The following is a 27,479-nucleotide window of genomic DNA, read 5'->3' as shown; positions in this document are numbered from 1 at the left end:
CGCCACGCGTCGCGTTGACGCACGGCTGAGGAGACCTTCTTTGGGCGCTCGTCCCGGCGCGCCCGTTTTGAAGCTGCCCTGAGTTGGGCGGGTTCCCCCGCGGTCGGACCGTCCGCCTCAGCCGGGACCTCGAGTCCGCGCAGCACCCCGCGGCGGGGCTTCGCCTCACCCCTGACCTCCTGAACTCCGGGCCCGCGACCCCCACCAGGCCGGGCGTCGTATTCCGCGAACCCTAGGCCCTCGACCCTCACCGGGCCGGGCGCCGCCTCACCCCTGACCTCCTGAAGCCCGGGCCTGCGAAACCCACCGGGCCGGACCAGTTCCTCCCCGAACCCGGGGCTCGCGGTCCCCGCCGGGTCCCTGCCTCCTCACCAGACCCCAGGACCCCCACCGGGCCGGACCTCCTCTTCCCCGAACCTTGGGCTCGCGACACTCGCCGGGCCAGGCTGTCTCCTCATCAGACCCCGGGACCCCCTCCGGGCCGGGCGCCGCCTCACCCCGGACCCCAGGACTCCAGGCCCGCGACCCCCACCGGGCCGGGCCTCCTCTTTCCCGAACCCCGGGCCCGGGCCCCCCGCCAGGTCGCTGCCTCCTCACCAAACCCCAGGAGCCCCCCGGCCAGGTTCCCGTCTTTTGCCCCGGGGCCCTTGACCCCCACTGGCTCGTGCCCTCAGGGGCTGGTCGCCGGCCCCGTGTGTGGTCCATTCAGGCCGGACGTGGGTCCCGGCTTCAGGCACCTGTGCGCGAGGAAAGAGGGGTGGGGGCGTCCCTCGGGAAGGAGGGCCCGAGCCCCGGAGATGCCGCCCGGCAAGGTCCTGCAGCCGGTCCTGAAGATGAAGGTGGACGAGCTCTTCCTGTGCTGGCTCAGCGAGTCCAGCACGCAGGCGATGCTCCGGGACTGCTTGCGGAGGATCCAGATGCCCGAGAGGGGTGCGGGAGACGCGGAGCAGCCGGGGCCCCGGCTCGCAGCCGCTGCCCCCGACCCCGCCTGGAGGCCGCGCGAGTGCGAAGGTCCCGGGGCGCCCGGCCCGACCCCAGCGTCCACCGCGCTTCCAGTGGGAGCCGCTTCCAGTGCCAGGAGTGGGCCGCCGGTTCGAGGGCCTCGACGATCCGGAGGGACGAGAGTAGTAAGTTCCTCTTGCTTCTGCTGACGCCTGCGAAGGTAACTGGGGGGTTCCCACCGACATATGGCTGGGGGTGGCCGAGGCAGGTGGAGGAATGTCAAGCGTGCTAACCGCTTGAGTGTGTAGGCTGTCTCCTTCAGTGACCAGTGACCAGTGATCAGTTCAGTCGCCCAGTCGTGACCGACTCTTTGCAACCCCATGGACTTCTGCAGGCCAGGTTTCCCTGTCCATCACCAACTCCGGGAGCTTGCTCAAACTCATGTCCATCCAGTCGGTGATGCCATCCAACCATCTCATCTCCTCCCTTCGCCCCCCAAAAAGTCCTGCCCGCTGAAAAGTACTGTCTTCGACATCTTCCACATTGATCATGTTTTTGGAGTTTGTTTACAGTTGGTTTTAGTTATGCATGCATGGCTGCTTTTTTTCCTGCTCTGCTTAGTTTGTGAACGTTGACATTTTATCCCAGATTCGTCTGCTTTTGTCCCTGAGTTTTGACAACAGGGCTTCCCTGGTGGCTCAGATGGTAAAGATCTGCCCACAGTGCAGGAGACCTAGGTTCATTCCCTGGGTGGGGAAGATCCCTGGAAAAGGAAATTGTTACCCATTCCAGTATTTTTGTCTGGAGAATCGCATGGACAGAGGAGCCTGGTAGGCTACAGTCCAAGGGGTCACAGAGAATCTGACATAACTGAGGGACTAACAGTTTTTCTACAATAAGGACAGTTGGACAGCAGTGCCTATACGAGTAAAGTGCTTCTGTGCTGGTTAAATATAATAAAGCGTCTCCAGGTGCTTATGGAAAACACATAGGGGGAATCAAAAGAAGAAGAAAAAGAGTGGTGGGTGCATATCGCTCCCCTTGTTGTCGTTTTGATGTTTAGTCGTGTCGCACTCTTCAAGACCCGGGGGACTGTAGCCCGCCAGACTCTGTCCATGGGATTTTCCAGGTAAGAATACTGGAGTGGGTTACCATGCCCTTCTGCAGGGGAGCTTCCTGATCCAGGGATTGAACCCTAGTCTCCTTCCTCTCCTGCATTAGCAGGCGGGTTCTTTACCGTTAGTGCTGCCTGGGAAGTCCAGATGCACTGAGGGTGGCTGTAAATAGACAGGAAGCTGTGTTGCTCACCTCCTGCTGTGCAGCTTGGCTGCAGACTGGTACCAGTCCACGGCTCAGGTGTTGGGGACCCCTGCTCTTGACGTCTTGCCTCAGCCTCCCCCCCCCCGCCCCCCCCCCCCCCCCCGCTAAAATGAGGAGGTGGCTGTGTGAGGAGAGCCAGGGCTTGGAGAGCTGCCTGCAGTAGTGACAGTCCCCCGTCCTCCCGCCAACTGCCTGGTGCTCTTACTGGGATCCCCGGAACCTCCCGTGGTGAGCCGTCCACGTTGTCACTAGGTGTGTTTTGTGACACAGCCCAACAGACATCACTGGAAGATGAATTCCTGTGTTTCGTGACCCCATAAATTGTGTGAGTCCCCCTGGGACTGGAACTGTTTACAGAAAACTTGAGGGGGGCAGCTTTGACGCCTGAGAAAGACCTCATTTATGCATGGCAGGCAGAAAGCCACAGAGTGTGGGCGTGAATCCTCAGGCCAGAGTGGTGTTTCCCCAAGAACAGGTTCATGCACTGTGCTGCCTGGGGCCGTGGAGACACCAGCTTCTGCCTGGAAGGATGCGACGGGGCTCGGCGGTGGGGCTGGAATAGTCGGGGGGTGGGGGGGGGGCGTCTGTTAAATGAAAGAAGTGCTGACGGGGGCGGGTAAGACTGAAGACCCCTTCTCTGGTCTGCAGTTTCCATGACCAGATAGAGTAAGTCACCATGAGGACCCGGATATTGGTTTTTTGTTTTAAATATTTGCTTATTTTTATTTATTTATTTGACTGCACCAGGGTCTTACTTGTGGCCTGTGAAATCTAGTTCCCTGACCGGTAATCGAACCCAGGCCCCCTGATTTGGGGGCCCAGAGTCTTAGCCACTGGGCTACCAAGGAAGTCCCCTGAGGACCCGGTTTTGAGGGAAAGCAGAATGACTCTCTCCTAACTGTCCCAAGAGGTTTCAAAAAGGAATGACAGGGACCTGCCTGGTGGTCCAGTGGTTGGCTCCACACTGCCAGTGCAGAGGGCACAGGCTCCACCCGTGGTCAGGGAGCTAACAGCCAACATTCTGCTGCGGCCAAAAAGAACTGTTGATGGACCTTGTCTGGGGCCTGAAGGTGGCTTTAAACATGTCTCGGTGAATGTGGAGTTTTTGGCTTCAGTTGAATTTTGAGAGGCCAGTAACCCAAAAAGGACTGTTGTCATTGGGATAAAATGATAAGACTTCTTTGACCCCAAGAAATGGATAATTAGTGTTAGGAAAATGTTCCTACATATAATGCTATAAGAAAAGTTCTGAGTTTGTGTTCTCTAAGAGCTAGTAGGAAGTGAAGAAACCTCATGTGGAGCTTTCCTGGTGGCTCAGTGGTAAAGAATCCACCTGCCGATGCAGGAGACACAGGTTCGATCCCCGAGTTGGGAAGATCCTCTGGAGGAGGGCACGGCAACCCACTCCAGTATTCCTGCCTGGAGAATCCCATGGACAGAGGAGTCTGGTGGGCTGCAGTCCGTGGGGTCACAAAGAGTCGGACACGACTGAGCCAGTCAACAGCAACATAAGGGCTCTGTGTAGAATCTGCATGCAGCTCTTTTGTGAGACTTATATTTTCACATATTTCTCTTCAGTCTTTGTCCCATTTTGTTGTTGGTTTAACATGTCTTTTGAACACAAAAAGCTGTTTTTTTTTAAATTATATCAATTTCATTCTTTCATGGTTCTTATGTATTGCATCCAATCTATGAAACGTGTGAGTCTCCCAGGCTGTCATGGTTGCCTTTTGTTTTCCTCCTAAAACATTCCTGGTTTTCCCTTTTGCGTTTAGAGTTCTGATCCATTTCTCTTCAGTTTCTGTGTGTGGTGTAAGATATCCAGGTAACCAGCCGTCTTTGAAGTCTCTCTTTTCTTGCAGAGCTGCACTGTGAGTCACATTGTTGAAAATCAGTCAGCCTTGTGCATATGGGTCTGTTTCCCGATCTCTGATCCCGTGATCTGTGTTTGAAGTCTCACTCTGCAGCTCTTTGGGGGTGAACCTGTGGAAAGCAAGTGGTGTACGGCCAACCCAGTTCTTTTAAAACGGTCTGAGATTCTCAGATGTTCTCTGACCTCAGGCTGTCCTAATGTTCTCATCTTCGTGTAACCCTGAGAATCAGCTTGTCAACCTCCACAGGAAAGCCTGTTGGAGTTTTGACTGGGGCTGCGTTGAGTCTGTAGATCAATCTGGCACCACTAATACCTTAAAAAGGTCCAGTTTCCCAGCCCACGGCTCCGGATATCTTTCTGTCTTCTTGCATCTCATCATTTTCCGTCAGCGACGGTGCATGCGTTCCAGTGCTTTGCCCCTTGGTGAAATTTGTTATCTACTTGTTTAGACATTTAGTGCTTTGCTTCTGTTTGTAGATATGGGGTGTCTAGTTACCTGGTGATTTGACTTGACCTGACTCAGTACTGGTTTAGTCCCGGTGTAGGGTCATGGTTTAGCCCTGGTTTAGGGCTCTGGTTCAGTCCAGGTCCAGTCCATGTTCAGTCCACGTTCAGTCCAGATTAAGCTTCCTCACCTCCTGGGACTGCCTTCTGCCCTGGGGGAAGGTGCGGGGTCCCCATGAGACGGAGGAGGGGCACAGGGCCCCATAGGGTGATGCAGGGTCTCATGAGAACAGGGCATGCAGGGTCCCCGTGAGGAGGAGGGATGCAGAGTCCTGTGAGGAGGAGGAGGCGCACGGGGTCCCCTAGGAGCTTGGTGTGGGGTCTCTGAAGAGAAGAGGGGATGCAGGGTCCCCGTGAGGAGGAGGAGGGGTGCAGAGTCCCGTGAGGAGGAGGAGGCGCACGGGGTCCCCTAGGAGCTAGGTGTGGGGTCTCTGAAGAGAAGAGGGGAAGCGGGGTCCCCGTGAGGAGGAGGGGTGCAGAGTCCTGTGAGGAGGAGGAGGCACACGGGGTTCCCTAGGAGCTTGGTGTGGGGTCTCTGAAGAGAAGAGGGGAAGTGGGGTCCCCGTGAGGAGGAGGAGGCACACGGGGTCCCCTAGGAGCTTGGTGTGGGGTCTCTGAAGAGAAGAGGGGAAGCGGGGTCCCCGTGAAGAGGATGGGGGCACGGGGTCCCCTAGGAGCTTGGTGTGGGGTCTCTGAAGAGGGGAAGCGGGGTCCCTGTATGGAAGGGGGGCATGGGGCCCCCTAGGAGGGTGATGCCGGGTCTCGTGTGTGGGATCTCTGAAGGAGGCTTTCAGAGTCTGCTCGAGGATGTGGCAGCGGCTGGTGTCCATCAGGAGGTGGTGGCCGCTGCTGCTCCCTAGAGGTGGGGGTGCCTGTGGCTGAGGGGTTCCCTGCGGCTGCAGGGCCCCAGTGCTCCCCTGGGCGGAGGCCCTGTCTGACCGAGACCTGGGCCGTCTGCACCCCCACCCTGTGGCTGGGATCCCCGTTCCTGTGTGTGCGCTGTGGCGAGCTTTGAAGCGGCGCCCTGGTCGATAGCGTCAGGTGGCCCGCATCCTCCCAGTCCCTGGCACGGGCAGAGCGCGCCAGGGCCGTGCAGGGCACTTCTGTGGCGTCCCTGCTGGTGGAGAGGAGCTGGCTTAGTTTAGGAAGATGAGGCGCTTTCCCGTCAGCTTTCACAGGACTAGGAAAGCTGTTCACACAACTCGTCTCGTCTTACCCCGGGCCCTGAGGCATCCAGGGCTCTGGGCCAGGGCACACCATCTGAGGTCTCTTCTACAGCTGCAGGGGTCCAAGCACCCGCCAGCTCTCCCAGGACGCTCCCCACGGTCAAGCGCCCGGCCCTCCTCCCGGGTCCTCGCTGAGCGCTGCTCCCGGACCGTGGGGCCTCGTGCTGTGTCAGCTGGACCCTGGCCCTGGCTCTGGCCCCCAGCTCTCGGATCCTTGCGCCGAGGACGTCCAAGCTCAGTCCTCACGAGCACCTCGTCTCTTCTCATCTCAGCAAAGGGTCAGTCTCTTACTCGTGTCCGACTCTGTGCGACCCCACAGACTGCAGCCCTCCAGGCTCCTCTGTGCATGGAATTCCAGGCAGGAATACTGGAGTGCTTTCCTGTTTCCTCCTCCAGGGCATCTTCCTGACCCAGGGATCGAACCCAGGTCTCCCGCCTTAGCAGGCGGGTTCTTTACCCTGAGCCACCTGGGAGGCCACTGCGGTCCCAGGAGACGCCTGTGGAGTAACGGCTGCGTTTTAAGGCTCAGCAGCATCTCTGACTGCTTTGAAAATTTGTTTATTTTTAATTGGAGGACAATTGCTTTACAATATTGTGTTGGTTTCTGCCGTACATCACTGTGAATCAGCCATAGGCATACACGTGTCCCCTCCCTCTTGAACCTCCCTTCCACCTCCCTCCCCATTCCACCCCTCTAGGTTGTCACAGACCCATTTCTCTTTTCAAGACCCCGTCAAGTGGTGTTCCAGAGGGTCTGCACCGTGGGTGTTCCCTGCCCGAAAGCAGCCCAGGGTTCCAGCGACCCATCCCTGGCGGGCACCTGACCGGCCCCTGTCCATAACACGGCTCTCTGGCGGCACCTCTGGGGCTTCGTCACCATTTCCCAGGTGACCTTCTTGTCCTCAAGCATCTTCTCTGCTGGGGTGTGTTTTCGGATGCGCTTCTGGTTTACACATGGGTTGGTTGCTTTTTCTCGTTCAGTTGGCAAGTTCTGTGTCTGTTCTGGGCACAACTGCTCTATTTATCACTATGGGATTTGCAAGCTGTCTCTGTAGCAAGTGACTTGTCGTAGGTTGCATTTCTTCCACCAGTTTCACATGTGTGCTAAGTTGCTTCAGTCGTGTCTGACTCTCTGTGACCCCATGGACTGTAGCCCGCCAGGCTCCTGTCTGTTGGATTCTCCAGGCAAGAATACTGGAGTAGGGTGCCATTTCCTTTTCCAGGGGATCTTCCCAACCCAGGGATCGAACCTGAGTTTCCTACATTGGCAGGTGGATTCTTTGCCACTGAACCATCTGGGAAGCCTAGCACAGAACACAGTGATTTGATACTTCTGTACATTTCAACAAGTCTGTGATTCCTCACTGTACAAAGACATGACTGTAATAAGTGACCATGTTCCCGACACTATATTTTTAAGCTTTTTTTTTTATCTTGATGTGGACCGCCTTTTAAAGTTTTAATGAGTTTGTCACAATATTCCTTCTGTTTTATGTTTTGGTTTTTGGCCCCCAAGGCAGACTGGCAGGGCCGTGCCTGCATCGGCAGTCTCCGAGCCCCCGGTGCCCCTGCTGACATCCTGAAATGAGAAGTCTGTCCCGAGCACGGGCCCCCCCAGCATGCTGTTGGGGGCCTTCCTGCGTGTTGTGAGCGGGTCTGACAGGGCAGGCCTCGGGCACCGTGACCTCACACCACATGTGATGGCGCCGTGGCCACTGAGTGGTACACACTCTGCCCCAGACTGTCCCCGTGTCTGCAGAATGGGGGATGTGGGGGTCGGCCGCCGAGCCCTGAGCCCCTGAGGATATTCTGGGAACAGGAGGACGGAGCGGGGCCGAGAGAGGGGCAGAGGCAGAGGATAGGCACACGACAGGGGTCCTGAGCAGGAGTTTGGGGCAGGTGACGCTGCAGCCGGAAGAGGCTGCATCCCTGTGATTCCCGCTGGGGACACTCAGGAAGGGCGGAGCACGGATACAGGGTGGATGGATGGTGCTGGGGAGCGGGCGTGAACCGGCTGAGCCCACGGACTCCAGGGCAGGGGCTGGGGGAGGGACCTCCCTGGCTGTCCCGTGCTGACACCTTCGTCTCCAAGGCAGCGAGTACAGGTTCGATTGCTGATCTGCGGGTTTGATTGCTGATCTGCGGGTTCGATTGCTGATCTTCGAGCTAAGGTCCCACATGCCCCGGGGCCAAAAACTGAAAACACGAAGCAGAAGGAATGTTGTAACAGATTCATTGAAAACTTTAAAAAGTGGGCCACATAAAAAATACTATTTTAAAATCTTAAAAAACGTACAGCCCCCAGGGCAGCAAGCCTGCTGAGTGACACCGCAGTGGTGGCAACACAGCGCTGTGCCTTTGTCTGAACGGACCCTCAGGGTGTGCAGGACCAGACGCACCCTGGGGAGACTGCGCGTCTTCAGGGCAGCCTTATCTACGTGGGTTCCTCACCGCAGTGATGTGGGCTCCTATTTCTAACAGACGCAGTGCCCCGCTCAGGCTGTTCCTGACAGGGGAACCTGGGCCCTGCAGGCGGTTCTGGACTTCTGCCCTCTGTTTCTGTGAGACAAACACGGCTGGAAAAAAACGAGCCCCAAACCTGAAGTCCGTTAGAGAGACAGGAAGAGGGTGGGTGAGTGAAGAGGCTCCTGACCCCCAAGGCCATTTCCCCAGACAGCTCTGTCCCGGGGCAGGGAAGGGTGAAGGGACATGCGTCCCTGGGGTCCTGCGATGTCAGGGGTGGGACCCTCAGGCCAGGGGTAGACTGCATGTGTGTCCGTGTCCGGGGGGCGAGGGCGGGGAGACCCGCCCAGAGCGGGCCTGGCTCTGCGGGGAGTCCACCCCCACGTCAGGGCCCGGGTTCCCTTTTCAGGGTTCCCAGTACATGACGGTCTGAGTCGGATTCTGTTCCTCCCCGTGTTCTGGTTCTCATCACGCTGTGCACCTGTGTACACGCCGGAATGCGGTAGAACCCTCGCTTGCACCCGCACCCCGAGTTTTCACAGGAGATAGTGTACAGGTTGAGTGAACATCTTCCCAACTGGTGGTTCAGAGGGTAGAGAACGCGCCGCCAGTGTAGGAGGCCTGGGTTTGATCCCTGGATGGGGAAGATGTCCTCGGAGAAGGAATTGGCCGCTCACCCCGGTATTCTTGCCTGGAGAATCCCACGGATCGAGGAGCCTGGCGGGCTACAGTCCATGGGGTCGCTCAGACAGGACTGAGCAACACTTTCACTGTTTTGTTTTTTTTTCCCCTACACTCCTAAGTGCGCGTGGGTGGTGACCTCCAAAGCCCTTCTTTTGCCGCCAGTTTCCCAGGGAACAGCTCTTGGGCCGCAGGCAGGCTGTGGGCCCGCGCGTCTGGGCCGCTAGGTTCCAGCTTAGCCCTGGGCTGGCTGACGGCGTACGGAGAGAAGGCCGGGTCCCTCCCGGGGAGCCCGCGGGCGGCGGGCCTCGGCGGCCTGTCTGCGGGCTGAGCAGAGCAAGGGTCGGGGGTGGGGGACGGGGGGGCGGCCGCCTCCCTCCACGCGCAGCGGGCTGGCCCGGGGCGGGCGTCCTGCGCTTCGTCCAGCGCTCGGTCTGGCCCGGGGCGGGCGCCCTGCCTCCGGCCTGCCCCGCGGAGCGCAGCGGGGCCCGGGGAGGGGCCGCCCGCCGCCTGCTAGCCGCGCCTCCCCTGCCCGCGCTGTGCGCGCCCGCCCCGCCGGAGGAATGCGCGCGCCCGGGGTCCGGCCCCCAGAGCGCCGGCCGGCGACGCATGGAGCGCGCTGAGCCCGGCCGCCTGGACCGCCCCGACCCCGCCGGCCCCGGCCAGCCGCAGCCCCGCGAGCGCACCCGGCCCGGGCCGCGGCGGCCCACGCGAGCCGACATGCGGCTCCGTGACCTCTCCCTGCGCCAGGACCCCGACCTGCGGCAGGAGCTGGCCTCGCTGGCCCGCGGCTGCGACTTCGTGCTGCCCTCGCGCTTCAAGAAGCGGCTCAAGGCCTTCCAGCAGGTGCGGGCCGCGGGGCTGCTGCGTCCGCTCAGCCCCGGAGAGGTCGGGGCGGGGGGCTGCCCGTGCTGGGGGGCTGGGGGCTTCACCTCTGCCCGGGAACAGCGCCCCTGCGCGCGGAGAGCAGATGTGTGGCCCGTGAAGTTTGTTGGGACAGCCGCTCTGAAGCGAGGCGCCCACAGCTCCTTTCTGGGAGATTCAGCCGCAAGGACCGCGGTGCCTGGAAAACGCCTGCGGAGCGGACTGAACGGGCTGGGGAGGCTTTAGCCCTGGCTCCGCAGGCGCACAGGCAGCCTCCCCGCGTGGTCGGAGCACAGCGCCCGTCGCAGTAACGCAGTGCTCTCAGGACCGAGCGCGGTTCGCTGCGAGCGCGTGTGGAGTTTGAGCGCTTTAGAGGAAGCGCATCGCTCGTTGGTTTCAGCAGGCACTCGGCTTTTAAACTTCTCGGTGCTTCTCCCCCGCGGGCACAAGAGCAAAGCCTGTCTCTCTCTGCCTGGGCCTCGTCTGTGGTTTATAAAGTCGAGTAAAGGGACCGGGGCATGTAGAACCCGCGGCCACCCTGGGGTCTTCTGGTAACGGCAGGTTCTGCTGTCAGGGATGTTTGGCACTGTGAATCGCTTGTATTTTCTCCCAGGCGAGGAGTTAAGGTCATCTGGTGGCCTTAAGAAAGCAAAAAGTCGCCGAATTACATACCGGCCTGTCTGGGGTGGGAAAAGCTTGCTTCCTGTTGGTACTTTAAATCGAGTTTTTCCCCATCCTGGAACCATGTCTGAACTTTTAGAGAGCTATCGGGCCTTCTTTTTTCTGTCTGACAGCTGTCTTTCTAACGTGTGAGCTTTGGTCTGCGAGTGGGTGACGCTTGTAAATCGGTGCCCCGTTTGGGCAGGAAAGTCTGTTCAGACTCGGAGTGTGCGATCAGATGAGGCTGATCTCGTTTTACAGACGGAGGGGCACGTCTGCTGGTTGCTGTTTATGTGGTACACAGTAGTGCTGGGGTGTCCCCGGATCGGGGAGCCCTCCGCCGGTGGTGGCCAGGCCTTGATGTTCGTCAAGGGGGAGGGGAGGGGAGCCCTGGCTACAGGCAGGAGCTGCAGGAAAGCCTGATTTTCCCAGGACAGCTGTGCGTCTTATCCAGTCACTCAGGCCTTTCAGAGGAAGCAGTTTCAGGTTACAGAAAACACATCCCGGCGATCTTTCCTGGGAATGAGGGCGCCTGCCCTGGGCAGTGAGTGCTCTTCAGGTGCAGAATTCAGCTCTTGAGAGGGGAGTGTCCTGGGGACAGTGTTGGGGAGGGGAGCTCCCCTGGCTGGCTTCTGGTTTCACCTCTCGGTGTTTGAGTGTGGACTCCAGACATATCCTTGGGGGAGCTGCAAACCTCAGGGTGTGCGGAGATGGGGTGAGGAGGGGATGGTGGGGGCCGTGCATGTGGAGATGGGGTCTGGAGGGAGATGGTGGGGTGTGTGTGGAGATGGGTGAGGAGGGGATGGGGTGAGGAGGGGATGGGGTGAGGAGAGACGTGATGGTTGGGGGTATGAGGGCTGTGGCGGGGGTGGTGAGGGTGTGTGGGCCTGGAGGGCATGTGGAGATGGACTCGGTGCTTCACACACGTGCACTTGCAGCTTGGTGCAGCCGTGCTGGGTTCAGGGCCACAGGAACGTATGCAGTGTGGCTGTCGTGTTTTAGGGGTGAGGCTCTCCTCTTCCTGCAGAGCCCTCTTCCTATCCAGCCCTTACTTGTGGACGTCCGGGCCAAGCGCACGCTGAGCAGCCCTCAGGCCCCCAGCTTGTCCTCCGTGGCGGCCCTCAGCGCGTGTCCCAAGCCCACGAGAACCCCGCCCGGCTGTGCCGCCGCCCCGTCCAAGCTGGGTGCTGGCCTCCATCCCCGGGACTGAATCTGGGGCGCAGCAGGCCCTGGGATGGGCTCCCCCGCCCCCCTCCTCCATCCCTGGTCCTGGTCCCGCTCTCACCCATCCAGCTTCCCTGTGGGCCCTTCAGGTGGATGCAGGGGCCCCACGGAGGGGAGACCCTGGTGCCGTGACAGTCCAGGCTCCCCACGGAGGGGAGACCCTGGTGCCGTGACAGTCCAGGCTCCCCTCCCCTCCCTGTGCTGACAGCCTAACCTGCAGACTCTGCCCGTGTCAGGCCCCGGGGGGTCACATCATTGTGCAGGGTGCCCCTGAGTGTGCCCCCTTGGTCTGCACTCCTGGGACCCGGGGGTCAGACGTGGTCCCCACGGTCCTGGAGCCCATGGACTTGGGCCCTTGGGCTGCTCCCCAGCTCCACACCCCAGCCCTGCTTCCTGGCTCCGTGGGCCGCACAGTCCTCTCCCCAGGGGCGCACATGTTCTCATCTGTTTGTGTGTCCATCAGTGGGCCCTTTGAAGTCCTAGTTGGCCCTCCCCAGCCTCTCCAGCCTGTGCGGAGGGTTCCTAGGCTTGGAGGAGGAGAGGCTCCGGCCTGCAGGGCCTCCCAGTCTGGTGCTGCCCTCCGCTGGGTGCCTCTGCCGCCTGTGTCCCCACACCCGGGTCTCTGCTCCAATGGGGCCCTTGCCGGCTGCGCCCCGCGTGCTGCCCCGCCCCCGGCCCTGCTCCGCTCGCCCTGCGCCCCTCCTGGGTGCTTAGACCCATGGTCATCCCCGCCGGCCCAGCGCGCGCCCTCTGTCCGCGGAGACGCCGACCGGCTGAGGACGCGCTAGAAGCCGTGCCGGGAGGGGGCGCCGGGCTGCTCCCGAAGGCGGGCACTGTCCCCGTGTGGCCGCTCCCGCCGCACAGGGGCGCCTCGCTCTCCACGAGGCCGTGTCTTGTCCTGTTCGCGGCTGCGCGTGTCCCGAGGGCCGCTGGCGTCTCTGGTCTCCGCAGTCGCCATCAGGGAGCGCGGGTGTCCGCACCGCGACAGAAGTTGCCTCCGGCAGCAGGTGCCGTGCTGACGGCCGACAGGGAGGCCTGGGGCGGGGGCGGGGCGAGGCCGGCGCCCCTGCTCTGTGGGCTGCTTAGGGGGCCCAGCCCCACTTGGGAGTCCTCTGTGTGTGTGCGTGTCTCTTTCTCACCCACACAGATGCACGGCTGTGCCCCTTCCGCCTTCGTCGCGGACGTCCAGCCGGCCGCACCGAGCTCAGGGCGCCGTCCTCCGCCGCTTCTCTCCGGCCCTGGGGAGCCCCGCTCGGCCGGACGCGGCCCCTGCGGCGCCCTGTGTGCTGGCGAAGGGCGCCTGTCCCGCAGCTGTGCCGGCCGCGCTATTTATGGCCCAGAGATAACTCTGTAAATCTCCCGTGTCCGCACCCGGCGCTTCTGTTTTCCCGTCGCCTGGCCCTGCCTGCCTGCGCCGCACTTCCCTGCTCCGGGGCTTGGTGGGCGCTGAGGCCACGCCGGGGCAGCGGTCAGCTCAGGGTCGGCGGCGCCGCCCGTGGTGGGCCCCAGCGCGGTGTCCCGACCTCTCTCTGGAAGTCCAGGCCCCCAGCCCACTCTGGGCGTGAACACAGCGGTGCCTGCCTTCTTCCCATCGCTGTTGGCTGCTGTATCTCTTTCCACTTAAGTTTCAGCTGTTGTGTCCTGAGACCTTATGCGTATGTCTTATAAATAAACCTTTGTTGTTGTTGTTGTTTGATCTTCCTGTTTTTTAAAGTTAACTTGATGTGAGTTTACTTTTGGCTGTGCTGGGTTGCTGCGCGAACTTTTCTCTAGTTTTGGTGACCGGGGGCTGCTCTCTGCCTGAGATGTGCAGCCTTCTCGTGGCGGTGGATTCTCCTGTTGCAGGGCATGGGCTCTCGGGGCAGCTGGGGAGTCGGGCTCAGTAGCTGTGGCTCCCGGGCTCTGGAGCGCAGGCTCAGTAGTGGTGGCGCACGGGCTCAGTTGTTCTTCAGCATGTGCGATCTTCCCCGGCCAGGCATTGAACCCACCTCTCCTGCGTTGGCAGGTGGGTTCTTGACCACTGAGCCACCAGGCAGGGCCTCCGACCTTTGTATTTTTAACTGGAACGTTTAGTTCACTTACATGACGTTGAGTCTATTCTGGTTTGTTTTGTGTTTCTCTGCGTGCTCTCCTTTGCCTGTTTCCCTTTGGAGTGCTTCCCACCAGGTCACTGCTCAGCTGACAGGGTCATTTTTGTAGGAACTGAGTTAATCCATATCTTTATCATCCAACTCAAAACTCTCACACACTTCCATTCTATCTCCCTTGCGTTTTATGCTGTCATCTTCTTGGGAGTTTTCAGAAAGAAGTAAAATGGTGTTCTTATGACTGATTTCTCTGGTGGATGCGTGTGGAGTTAGCCAGGTAGGCACTGCTCTCCCCCCGCACCCTGTCTTGTAGTTCAGATTTTCCATCTGGGGGCGCTTTGCTCCCCACTGACGTGCACGCCTCAGCGTCGCCTGGGCCAGCTGTCTGTTGCACGCTCACTTTGGCTTTCTGTTCTCTTTGGGTCGTTAAAACATCTCAGTGTTCACGTCACGTGACAGCCACCTCCTCACAGGTAGAAGGGGACAAGGTGTGCACTGTCTTCCTCTGGCTTCTAGAATCTGTTGTTTCTGTTGAGAGTTGGATGGAGCCCCGGTTGTTTGCTTCTTTGAAGATTTCCCCTCATCTGTCTTGCTTCCCATGCCTGGGCTGCGTTTAAGCACCTGCTGGCTGCCTTTGGGTCTTCGGGTTTTGTCCTCCTGTGTCCAGGTGTGGGTTTCTTTCTGTGATCCTGTTGGGGGCTCACGGGCTCCAGAGCTCTCTGACAGAAGGGTGTGTCATGAGTCCTGATGACCCCGTGACCTGGGGTGACAGGGCCTCTGAAGGGGGTGGGGTCTGAGGGGAGGCTGTCCTGGGTCCTGATGATCCCATGACTTGGGGTGACAGGGCCTCTGAAGGGAGTGGGGTCTGATGGGAGGCTGTCCTGGGGTGACAGAGGCCCTGTTGCTGTGTCCCTCCCTGGATGCAACCCCTCCCAGCCCCCCGGCCCTGGAAGGGCTGGTGGGCCACTGCGCCCGCCCACAGGCCACCTGATGAGGCACCGGGTGGACACCCCACACCACCAAGTGGTAGGTGTGTTGGGAGATGCTTGGCTGACGTCAGCTGTGGCTGAAAGCGTGCTGTTGGCTCCTGTGTGGTGCTCGCTGCTGCCCGTCCTGGGAGGCAGAGCCCTGGGGCCGTGTGTTTCCTGAGGGCTGTGCTGGCTGGGGCTGAAACCTCCACGGGGCAGGGCAGGTGTGGGCACAAGCGGTCACAGGTGCAACCTGCCACCAAGGGGACAGGCCGCCACGCCTCCCTTGACCTCCCGCAAGACACGGGGCAGGTTCTCTCAGTAGCCTGGGCGGTAAGCTGGCTTCTCCAGGGGCTCACAGCTGAAGCAGGATGAGGGAGGCAGGGCACTGTGGACCAGGCCAGTGGTCACATGTGCCGTTGCCTGTGGGCTGCGTGCCCTCCTGTGTCTGCAGTCAGCCCGTAGTGATGGTCTGGGTGCCCCGTCCACAGTGGGTGAACTGGGCTTGGGGCGGTGGGGGGAGACATGAATCAGACCTGCCTCCGATGATGAAAATAGAGGGAGGAGGTGCCCACATGCCCAGGCCCTCACTGAATGTGGGTCCCGAGGAGGTGCCCACGTGCCCAGGCCCTCACTGAGTTGCATCCCCAGGAGGTGCCCACGTGCCCAGGCCCTCACTCTTGTCTTCCTCAGGTCCAGACGAGGAAGGAGGAGCCCCTGCCGCCCGCCGCGAGCCGGAGCATCCCCACCTTCTACTTCCCCCGCGGCCGCCCGCAGGACACGGTAAACATAGACGCCGTCATCACCAAGATCGAGAGGACCTTCGCCCAGTTCCCGCATGAAAGGGCCACCATAGAGGACATGGGCCGCGTGGCCAAGGTGGGTGTCCCCGCGGGCACGTGGGGGGTCCTTCTTCAGGCATGGGCGGGCCCAGGGCTCGGCTTCTGCGTCCGCTGTCTGCCGTCCTTGGAGCCTGAGGCACAGAGGACGTGCTGAGCTCTGTCCTCGCTGTTGGAGGACACGGACGGCCTGCGTGCTGTTCCCCAGGGCCTCGTGATCTTGGAGGGACCGTCCCCACGGGCTCAGCTCAGGCCTTCCCGTGTGTCTCCCGTCCAAGGGATGCGTGTCCACAGTCCACACACCGCGTGTGTGACTATAGACTGACCCTGAGTGTGACCAAAGTGCTCATCGCAGAGAGTGCGGTTCTGGCTCCTCCGTGTGGACGCCCAGTCGTTTTGGTGTCTGCACCGTCTCCTACAGGAACGCGACACGGTGTCCTCGGCCGTCCCTAGTGGCTGGGTGGCTGTTGTAAGGGGCCCGGGCTCCCTGTGGTCCCTTGCTGTCTCACTCTGTGTGTGTGTCCGTCACTCAGTCGTGTCCGACTGTTTATGACCCCGTGGACCGCAGCCCTCCAGGCTCCTCCGTCCGTGGGATTCTCCAGGCAAGAATACTGGAGCTGGTTGCCATTTCCTTCTCCAGGGCATCACCCTGTGTCAGGGATCGAACCCGTGTCTCCTGCATTGGGAGGCTTGCTGGACAGAGGACAGGCCCCTGCTTCACGTCAGTCAGAGGCCCCAGGTTGCCTGCCGGTGTTGTGCCCACATGTGGGGTCCGCATGCTCCCAGCAGCCCAACTCTCGCTGTCATCGACAGCTGTGGGTGGGCACCTCCCACGTGTTTGATCTCCCAGGGGTCACGCTGCCTGCCGCGCAGGCTGCTTGTGAGTTACACGTTGGTTCTTCAGGGCAGTGCCCAGCCTCTCTCCTTTGTCTCCAGTGCTGCGGGCGCCTTCTCTTTTCTCTGTGTCCCCTCCTCTCCCCTGCCCCTCCGCCTGCCCTCCTCCCCTCCTCTCCTCTCCCCCTCCCCTCCTCTCTGCCTCCCTTCTCTCCCCCATCACCCCTGCCGCTCCTGTAAGATCTCTTCCTCTTGGCCCCGGCTGCTAACTCTCTGTCTGCTGTGCACGTCCTGAAAAGCTCTGCTGGACTGTGTGCTGAGTGACTCCACGTGCTCCTTTCTGCCTTCAGCTTTTAGGGGTTGCCTTTTTCTCTTTTTCTAAAACCTTTCTTGAGATGGAATCCATGTGCACCACAATTCACCATTTAAAGTGTACAGCTCAGCCGTCAGTGTATTCACAGGGTTGTGCAGCCTTCTCTACAGTGAGCTCTTACCACCCGAGAAAGAAACCTTGTACCCCGTGGTTGCCATCGCGCCTCCTCTTCCCCTGCATCCCTAGGAAACCACGAGTCTGCCTCCAGTGTCTGTGGATTTGCCTCTTTCTGACTCTTTGTATAAACGGAAGCACCCACTGTCTGTCCTTCTGTGCCCGCTTCTCTCACTGAGCACCCTGTGTTCAGGGTCCATCCACGCTGTAGCCTATGTCAGAGCTTCCCCTCTCTTCAGTCACTGAGTTGTCTTCCAGTGTGTGCACGGGCCACATGCTGTTTATCCATTCATCCGTCCATCCATCCATCACCCATCCATCCATCCATCCATCCATCCATTATCTATCCATCACCCATCCATCCATCCATCCATCCACCCATTGTCTATCCATCCATCCATCCATCCACCCACCCACCTACCCATCCATTCATCATCCATCCATCATCCATCCATCCATCCATCCATCATCCATCCATCCATCATCCATCATCCATCCATCCATCCACCCACCCACCCACCCATCCATCTGTCCATCCATCCATTTATCCATCTGTCATCTATCCATCCATCCGTCCACCCACCCATCCATCCACCCATCTATCCATGATCCATCCATCCACCCATCCATCCATGCATCCATCCATTCATCCATCCATCATCTATCCATCCATCCTTCCACCCATCCATCCATCCACCCACTCACCCATCCATCCATCCATCATCCATCCATCTATCAATCTACCTATCCATCCACCCATCTATCCACCTGTCAGTCCATCCACCCACCTGTCTACCCACCCAACCATGCATCCATCATCCATCCATCCATACACCCACTTATCCATCCATCTGTCCATCTAACCATCTCTGCATCATCCATCCATTCATTACCCAACCACGCATCTATTCAGTCATCCATGCATCCACCCACCCACACACACACTTGTCCATTTATCCATCTGTCCATCCATCCACCCCCCTGCCCATCCATCCATGTACCCACCCACTCCCCTCCCCCAGTCCCTGGCAACCATGAATCCACTTCCTGTCTCCATGGATTTGCCTGTTTTGGACGTTTCCTATCAATGAAATCACACTCTGTGTGTCCTTCTGTGCTTGCACTTCTCACTGAGCGTCGTGTGTTCAGGGTCCATCCACACTGTGGCCTGTGTCAGAGCTGCCCTCCTTTTACTGTTCCTTTCCGTGCTTCCCCTTCAGGAACACACGGGTGGCTCTGCCCTTCACGGGCACTCGGGCTGCTGTGCCCTTCAGGAACACTTGGGCGGCTGTGCCCTTCAGGAGCACTCGGGCGGCTCTGGCCTTTGGCTCTTGTGAGCGATGGTGCTGTGGGCTCTCCTGTGCTGCAGGTCTGTGCAGGTGGATGCGTTTGCATTTCTCTTGGGTCGAGGCCCAGGGAGTGGAATGGTGGCCTCAGACAGTGGCGCTGTTTGCCTTTCTGAGGAACCTCAGGACTCTTTGCCACAGTTCCCACCTGCGCCGTGCGAGGGCTCCAGCGTGTTCACGTTTCTTCCAGCACTCCCTGTCTCTCTGGTTGAGGACCGGCCCTCCCGGTGTGAGGGCAGCACTGCCTCCCTGTGGTTTTGAACTGCATTTCCTTCCTGACTACAGGCTTCCCCGGTAGCTCAGATGGTAAAGAGCCCAGAAGACCTGGGTCAGGCAGATCCCCTGCAGAAAGGAATGGCAACCCATTCCAGTATTCTGGCTTGGAGAATCCCCTGGACAGAGGAGCCTGGCGGGCTACAGTCCCTGTGATCACAAAGACTCAGATACGGCTGAAGCGACTACCGCTTTCCTCTCTGCCTGATGTTGAGACTGTTCGTGTGCTTGTGAGCCGTTTCTATGTATTCTTTCCGACAGTGTGTCTTCAGATCCTTTGACTGTTTTTCAGTTGAGGTGTTTGTCATTTTATTGTTGACTCATAAGCATTCTTTGTAGTCCAGATACAATCCCTTATCGGATATATATGCTATGTAAATATTTTGTCCCACTTTCTGGGTGTTTTTTTTCACCTTTTTAAAAATTGAATTAGAGTTGATTTACAGTGTTGTTGGAGAAGGCAATGGCACCCCACGCCAGTACTCCTGCCTGGAAAATCCCATGGATGGAGGAGCCTGGTAGGCTGCAGTCCATGGGGTCGCTGAGGGTCGGACACGACTAAGCGACTTCACGTTCACTTTTCACTTTCATGCATTGGAGAAGGAAATGGCAACCCACTCCAGTGTTCTTGCCTGGAGAGTCCCAGGGACGGGGGAGCCTGGTGGGCTGCCGTCTGTGGGGTCGCACAGAGTCGGACACGACTGAAGCGACTTAGCAGCAGCAGCACAATGTTGTGGTAACTCTGCTGTACAACAACGTGCGCTGTACAGATACGCACATCCTTTTCCACTATGGTTTATCACAGGATATCGGACGCACTTCCCTCTGCTGTGTAGTAGGACGTTGTTGTGTATCCATCATGTATATATAACAGTTTGCATCTGTTGATCGCAAACTCCCTGTCCATCCCTCTCCAGCCACACCCCCTGCCCCGTCCCAGCAGCCCCAAGTCTGATCTCTGTGCTGTGAGTCTTTCTGTTTCTCAGATAAGTTCGTTTGTGCCGTATTTCACACCCTTATACAAATGATATCATTAGGTGTTGTCTTTCTCTGTCTGACTGACTTCACTCAGTACGATCACCTCTAGGTCCATCCATGTTGCTGCAAATGGCATCGTGTTACTCTTTTTGTGGCCTAGTAGTGTTCCATCGTATCTGTACCACTTCTTTATCTGTTCATCTGTGGATGAACATTTAGGTTGCTTCCGTGTCTTGGCTGTTGTAAATAATGCTGCCCTGAACACGGGTGCGTGTATCTTTTTGAATTAGAATTTTTTCTGGGTATATGCCCAGGAGTGGGATTGCTGGATTATATGGCAGTTCTGTTCTTAGTTTTTTGAGGAAACTCCAAACTTTTTCACAGTGACTGCACCGATTTACGTTCTTCCCAACACTGTAGGAGGGTTCCTGTCTCTGCACACCCTCTCCAGCATTTGTTATTTGTAGACCTTTTCAGTGATGTCCATTCTGAGCAGTGTGAGGTGGTACCTCATCGTAGTTTTGATTTGCATTTCTCTAATAATTACCGGTGTTGAGCATATTTTTCTGTGTCCGTTGGCCATCTGTGTGTCTTCTTTGGAGAAATGTCTGTTTAGACGTTTGGCCCGTTTTTCGATTGTTGTGTTGTTGTTGAGTTGTATGAGCTATGCGTACATTTTGCAAATCAATCCTTTGTGAGTCACATCGTTTGCAAATATTTTGTCCTGTTCTGTGGGTTGTCTTTTGTTCCTTTGCTGAGCAAAAGCTTGTAAGCTTGATTAGGTCCTGTTTGTTTATTTTTGCTTTTATTCCCGTTGCCTTGGGAGACAGACCTAAGAAAACGTGTTGTGCTGTGTTCTCTCCTAGGGGTTGTGTGGCCGCGTGTCTTACGTTTACGTCCTTAAGCCACTTTGAGTTTTTTTGTGTGTGGCGTGAGGGTGTGTTCTAACTTCACGGATTTGTATGCATCTCTCCACCTCTCCCAGCACCACTTGCTGAAGCGTTTGTCTTCTTTTCTCCATTGTATATTCCTGCCTCCTGGTCAGAGCATGACTGACGATAGTTGTGGGTTTATTTCTGGAGTCTCTGTTGCAGCCCCTGATCTGGGTGTCTGTTCCTGTGTCAGCACCACAGTGTTTTCAAGGCGGGAGGAGAAGGGGCTGACAGAGGATGAGATGGCTGCATGGCATCACCGACTCCATGAACAGGAATCTGAGCAAACTCTGGGAGATGGTGGACGACAGGGAACCGTGGCGTGCTGCGGTCCGTGAGGCCGCAGAGTCGGACACGACTGAGCTGCTTAGCAGCGATAACAGCGACACACACCGCTTTGCTGCCTCTGGCTCTGCAGCACTGTCTGAGGCCTGGGGCCTTTACGCCTGCTGCCTCGTTCTTTCTCTTTAGGATGGCTGTGGCAATTCTGGGTCTTTTGTGATTCCATATCAAGTTTAGGATTGCTTGTTCCAGTTCTGTGAAAAATGCCATGGCTAATTTGATAGGGATCACATTAAATCTGTAGATTGCTTGGATAGAATGGTTGTTTTAAGCATACTAATTTTTCCAATCCAGGAACATGGACTATTTCTCTGTTTCTTTGAATCATCTTTAATTTATTGATTAATGATTTTTTTAGTTTCTCAGCATGTAACTCTCTCACCTCCTTGGTTGGCTTTATTTTTTTGGATACAGTTTTAAAAAGAATTTCTTTTTTACTTTCCCTTTCTGCTATTTCATTATTAGTGTGAAGAAATGCAACTGATTTCTATATGTTAGTCCTATATCTTGCTGTCTTGCTGAATTCATTTATCAGTTCCAGAGTTGTTGTGTGTGGAGTCTCTAGGGTTTCCTATTTATGGTATCATATCATTTGCCTATAGTGATAGTTTACCACTTGCCTTCCAATTTGGATACCATTTATTTTCTAATTTATGTATTTTTAATTGAAGGATAATGGCAGTATTGTGTTGGTTTTTGCCATCCATCAACGTGGATCAGCCATAGGTATACATATGTGCTTGAGCCTCCGTCTCATCTCCCACCCCATCCCACCGCTCCGGGTCCAGTTTGAACACCTTTTATATCTTTTCCTTGTCTGATTGCTCTGGCTGGGACTTGCAGTCCTGTGCTGAATAGAAATGGTGAGATTGGACATCCTTGTCTTGTTCCCAAAAGGGAAGGCTTTCGACTTTTCACGTTGAGGACAGTACTGGCTGTGGCCTGGTCATAGATAGCTTTTGTTATGTTGAGATGTGTTGACTCTGCACTCACTTTCGTGAGAGTGTCTGTCATGAATGGATGTTGAACAGCACTTTTGGACTTGGTTGACACGGTGTGTCTCATTGATTGATTGGCGTATGTCAAACCATCCTTGTGCACTTGGGGTGAATCCCGCTTGGTCATGGTGTATGATCTTTTTTATGTGTTGTTGGATTCGGTTTGCCAGTATTTTGTTGATAATTTTTGCATCTGTATTTATCAAAGATGTTGGCCTGTAATTTTCTTTTTCGGTAGTGTTGGTTTTGGTATTTGGGTGATGTTTGCTTGTCTTTGAGAGTATTCCCTCCTCTTCAATCTTCGAAGCAGTTTGAGAAGGATCAGTAAGAGTTCTTCTTTGTGTGTTTCTAGATTTAGCTGGTGAAACCATCTGGTAGTGGGTTTTTGTTTGTACAGAGCTTTCTGATGGCAGATTCTATTTCACTTCCAATGGTCTCTTTGTTCGAGTTACTGTTTCTTTGAGATTCCGTTTTGGGGGCTGTGTGTTCCTGGAAAGCTGTCCTTTTCTTCTCGGTTGTTGGATTGCTTGGCACATAAGTCTTCACACTGTTCTCTTACAGATTTCTTGTATTTCTGTGATATTTGTTGATATTTTTCCTTTTTCATTTCTTATTTTCTTTGGATTTGCTCTCTCTTCTTGGTGAGCCTGGTCAAAGGTTGGTCAATTTTGTGTACTCTTTCAGAGAATCAGTTCTTGGTCTATTGTATTTTTTTTATCTCTATCTTATTTATTTATTTTCTGTCAATGGTAATAGTAACAGATTTTATTTTCTTGGACTCCAAAATCACTGTGGACAGTGAGTGCAGCCTTGAAATTAAAAGACGCCTGCTCCTTGGAAGAAAAACAAAGACAAACCTAGACAGCGAATTAAAACACAGACACGCTACTTTGCCGACAAAAGTCCGTCTAGACAAAGCTTTGGTTTTCCTGGTAGTCCTGTATGGATGTGAGTTGGACCATAAAGAAGGCTGAGCACCGAAGAATTGATGCTTTTGAACTGTGGTGTTGGAGAAGACTCTTGAGAGTCCCTTGAACAGCAAGGGGATCAAAGCAGTGAATACTAAAGGAAATCAGTCCTGAATACTCACTGGAAGGACTGATGCTGAAGGTGAAACTCCAATCCTTTGGCTACCTGATGCGAATAGCCGACTCATTAGAAAAGATCTTGATGCTGGGAGTGATTGAGGGCGGGAGGAGAAGGGGACGACAGAGGATGAGATGGTTGGATGGCATCACAGACTCACTGGACATGAACTTGGGCAAACTCTGGGAGATAGTGAAGGACAGGAAAGCCTGCAGTTCATGGGATCGCAGAGTTGGACGTGACTGGGCAACTGAACAACAAAGAGTTGATTTACAGTGTGTGTGAGCAGAGGGAGTCAGGCATCCTTAGACAGGCATCCACTCTTTTTCAGATTCTTTTCCCATTTGATTATCACACAGTACTGAGTAGAGTCCGTGTGCTACGTACAGTAGGTCCTTGTCGATTGTCTGTTTTATATATCAGCAGTGTGTATGTGTTACTCCCAAGCCCCTGTTTTATCCCTTCCCCTTTGGGTCCTTGTTGATTCTCTATTGTATATATCAGCAGTGTGTGTATGGAGGAGGAAAGGGCAGCCCACTCCAGTGGTCTTGCCTGGAGAATCCCAGGGACGGCGGAGCCTGGTGGGCTGCCGCCTATGGGGTCGCACGGAGTCGGACACGACTGAAGCGAATTAGCAGCAGCCGCAGCAGCAGTCAGTTATGTTGAATGTCTTTTCACGTGCTTTTGGCCATCTGTACTGTCTTCTTTGGAGAAATGCCTGTTCAGCTCTGCTGACCATCTTATTTCATGTTTCTTCTTTATTTGACTGGGCCATGTTGTGCCATGTGGGTGAAGCTCTCTGGTGGTAGTAAAGCCACTCGTTCATTCGTGTCCAGCCCCACGCAATCCCATGGACTGTAGCCAGCCAGGCTCCTCTGTCCATGGAAGTTTCCAGGCAAGAATACTGCAGTGGGTTTCCATTTCATTCTCCAGAGCTCTTCTGACCATATTTTGATTGGATTTAAAAAATATATGTATTTATTTATTTGGGGCTTCCAGGATGGCGCTAGTGGTAAAGAATCCGCCTTCAGTGCAGGAGACTGGGTTTGATCAGCGAGTCGGGAAGATCCCATGGAGTAGGGTTTGGCAGCCCACTCCAGTATTCTTGCCTGGGAAATCCCACGGACAGAGGAGTCTGGTGGGCTGTGGTCCATGGGGTCGCAAAGAGTTGGACACAACTGAAGCGATGTGTTTATTTATTTGGCTGTACACGACTGAAGTGACTGAGCGCACGTTTGTTATTTCCTCGGTCATACTGGGTCTTGGTTGAAGCATCAGGATCTTTGATACTGGTGGACTGAGGCGCTAGTGTCAGCACGTGGGATCCAGTTTCCTGATCAGGGAGTAATCCCAGGCCGCCTTTGGGAACATGGAGTCTTAGCCACTGGCTCAGCGGGGAAGTCCCTTGGGTTGTTTTTTCATAGTGAACTGTTTGTATATACAAACAGGAGCTCTTTGTACAAGCACAAGCTATTAGTATATTTTGTAGATCAATTGCTTGTTGGTTGCATCGTTTGCAAACATTTTCTCCCATTCTGTCTTTTCATTTTGTTTATGGTTTCCTTTGCTGTGCAAACGCTTGTATGTTTCATCAGATCCCGTTTGTTTATTTTTTGTTTTTGTTTCTATTACTCTGAGAGTTAGGTCCAGAAAGGTATTTTGTGATTGATGTCAGAGAGTGTTCTGCCTGTGTTTTCCTCTAGGAGTTTTGTAGTGTCGGGTCTCATGTTTAGCTCTTTCATCCATTTGGAGTTTTCTTTTGTGTATGCTGTTAGGGTGTGTTCTGCTTTCCTTCTTTGGCCTGTAACTCTCCAGTTTTCCCGGCACCACGTATTGAAAAGGCTGCCTTCTGCATCCTGCGTTCTTGCCCCCGTGTCATAGATTATTGATCCTAGGTGCGTGGGTCTCTCTCTCGGCTCTCTGTCTTGTCCCATCCTGTCTGTCTGGGCTTTCTGTCTGGCGCGTGGGTCTCTCTCTGGGCTCTCTGTCTTGCTCCATCGTGTCTTCGTCTGTTTTATGCCAGTCCCACACTGTTTTCACGTCATAGTACCGCACTTTTTGACATCACTGACTCAGTGGACACGAGTTTGCGTAAGCTCCGGGGGATGGTGAAGGACAGGGAGGCCTGGCGTGCTGCAGGCCACGAGGTCGCAAAGAGTCGGGCAGGACTGAGCGACTGAACAACAACAAATACAATTTTGAGTACTGTAGCTTTCTAGTCTAAAGCCATGACTCCTCCAGCTCAGTTTTTTCTCAAGATTGCTTTGGCTATTTGGGGTCTTTTATGTCTCCATACAGATTTTTAAAGTTTTTGTTCTAGTTCTGTGAAAAATGTCACCAGTTAATTTGATAGCAGTTGCACCGAATCTGTAGATTACCTTGGGCTGTAGAGTCATTTTGACAATATTCTTCTAATACAAGAATGTCAGATCTGTATGTGTGGCCATTTTTATTTGTAGGGTTATTTATTTCTGATTCATTTTGACTAGTCTAGAGATTCACTTCTCTTTTTTCAGATAAGCGTCCGTCAGCTTCGTAGAGTACTTCAGTTTTTTGCTTACCTGTTTCATCAGTCTCTGCTCACATCTTTATTGTTTTCTTACACATTTGTCTATTGTCAGTTTTTCTTAGATTCTTGAATCAAACAATTAATTTTGTTTTTCAGTCAGATTTATTGAGATATAATGGGCACAGAGTAAAATTTCCCCACCGTAAGTACACAGTTTTCCACAGTGTCAGTGTCTGCCCCTGGGATCCATCTCTTCACTGTTATAGATAGTGCTGCTGTGAACGCTGGGGGCATGAATCTTTGAATTTCAGTTTTCATCTTTTCCAGATAACATGGTCAGGAGTGGGGCTGTTGGATAACACGGTGATTCAATTTTTGGATTTATATAGGGAGCGCTATAGGCTTCCCAGGTGGCTCCGTGGTAAAGAACCCGCCTGCCAGTGCAGGAGACGTGGGTTAGATCCCTGGGTTGGCAGGATGCCCTGAAGCAGGCAACGGCAGCCCTCCTCAGTATTCTTGCCCGGAGGCTTCCATGGACAGAGGAGTCCAGCAGGCTACAGTCCATGGGGTTGCGCAGAGTCAGACATGAGTTAGTGACTGAATAACAGAGGGGACACCAGGATGTCTCACGCGCCCCCTCTTGCTCCAGGTCCCCTCCCCGTGTTGCTGACCAGGCTTCCTGGACTCCTTGATCGGTGGTCGGGCCCGAGGGCCTGGCTGGGGCGTGTGCCCCCACCTTGGCAGGGCTGTGTGCAGGGGTCAGTGGGGCAGGATGGGCCTCTGCTCCCAGCTCCCCAGAAGGGCCGCTGGGCTGGCCTTTGTGTCTTGGCAGCAGTGCTCCGCCCCTCTGCTGCGTGCAGTTCTTTGTAGCCCCGTATGGTCTCTCTGTGTCTGCTCCTCCAGACGGCCTTTGTCCCGGGCCCCACGCACCCTACTCCCGGGCCTTCTGCTGCCGTTGTTTCGCTTGGTCAAGAATGTCACGGGGGACCCGTGGGGGCTGTCTCTGGTTTCTGGGCACACCTGTGGTATTTGTCCCCAGCGTTTACTGCCGAGTGGCCTCCTGTGCGCGCGTGTCCCTCGGTGTGTGTTTACCGGTGCGTGAATGTTTGGGCCTTCCCAGTGCCGTCTCGTGCATAGAACCGCTGTTTACGTTTGTGTTCCCAGGATTCCAGCGAAGGCTCTGCATCTACCTGAGGTAAGGAATGCCTGTTGAATTGGTGGGTCATCTGCTGGCAGTATGTTTAATTTAACATGAAGTACAAGGCCATCTTCCGGTGTGCCTGTCTTGGGCACGTATAGCGAGCAATGAGACGCCGGCTCTTGGTGTCTGCGGTTTTCAGCCTCACTGGGGTGTGTGTGTGTGCGTGTGTGCATGATGAGGTCACACTGGGATGTGTGGGTGTCTGTTTGTGTGTGTGCTGAGGTCATACTGGCGTGTCTGTGTGTGTGTGTCTGTGTGCTGAGGTCACACTGGTGTGTGTGTGTGTGTGTGTCTTTGTGTGCTGAGGTCACACTGGGGTGTGTGTCTTTGTGTGCTGAGGTCACACTGGGGTGTGTGTGTGTGTCTTTGTATGCTGAGGTCACACTGGGATGTGTGAGTGCTGTGTGTGTGTGTGTGCGTGCTGAGGTCACACTGGCGTGTCTGTGTGCTGAGGTCAGACTGGGGTGTGTGTGTGTGCACGCTGAGATCACACTGGGGTGTGTGTGTGCGCATGCTGAGGTCACATTGGGGGGGTGTGTGTGCACGCTGAGGTCACACTGGGGGGATGTGTGTGTGCACGCTGAGGTCACACTGGGATGTGTGTGTGTGTCTGTGTGTGTGTGTCTGGGTGCTGAAGTCGCTTACTCTAGCTTCTCGTCTCGTTTCTGTAACGGCTAGGTTCAGTCTCTGATGGTGTATGTGTTTCTTGTCGGCATCTTTCCCTTTTTTGGGCGCTGTCTTGGGGACAATGACGTGAGCTGAGCAGTAGGTATTTACTGTGGACAGCTTCATCCCCTTTGGGGGTGTGCGTGTCTCCGTGAAACTGTCCACCCGTCAGATCA

At 55.7% G+C, this 27,479-nt stretch overlaps 1 protein-coding gene across 3 annotated transcripts in view; it reads left to right on the top strand.

Moving 5' to 3' along the window:
- The first annotated feature begins 4 nt into the window (after window positions 1-4).
- LOC132342097 (serine/threonine-protein phosphatase 2A regulatory subunit B'' subunit beta) overlaps window positions 5-27,479 on the top strand; it is a 40,972-nt gene continuing 13,497 nt past the window's right edge. For 2 of the 3 annotated variants that reach the window (XM_059884009.1, XM_059884011.1), the window contains exons 1-3: window positions 5-1,127; window positions 2,006-2,071; window positions 15,506-15,691. In XM_059884009.1, coding sequence (XP_059739992.1) covers window positions 798-1,127; window positions 2,006-2,071; window positions 15,506-15,691 — 582 coding nt within the window. In that variant the 5' untranslated portion in view covers window positions 5-797. The remainder of the gene's footprint in view (window positions 1,128-2,005; window positions 2,072-15,505; window positions 15,692-27,479) is intronic. The other variant, XM_059884010.1, reaches the window with a different exon arrangement.

The sequence above is a fragment of the Bos taurus genome, chromosome Y (genome assembly GCF_002263795.3).
Source record: "Bos taurus isolate L1 Dominette 01449 registration number 42190680 breed Hereford chromosome Y, ARS-UCD2.0, whole genome shotgun sequence".
NCBI classification, from domain to species: domain Eukaryota; kingdom Metazoa; phylum Chordata; class Mammalia; order Artiodactyla; family Bovidae; genus Bos; species Bos taurus.
The sequence above is the reverse complement of the archived record's forward strand: the minus strand, read 5'-3'. Positions and strand labels throughout refer to the sequence as shown.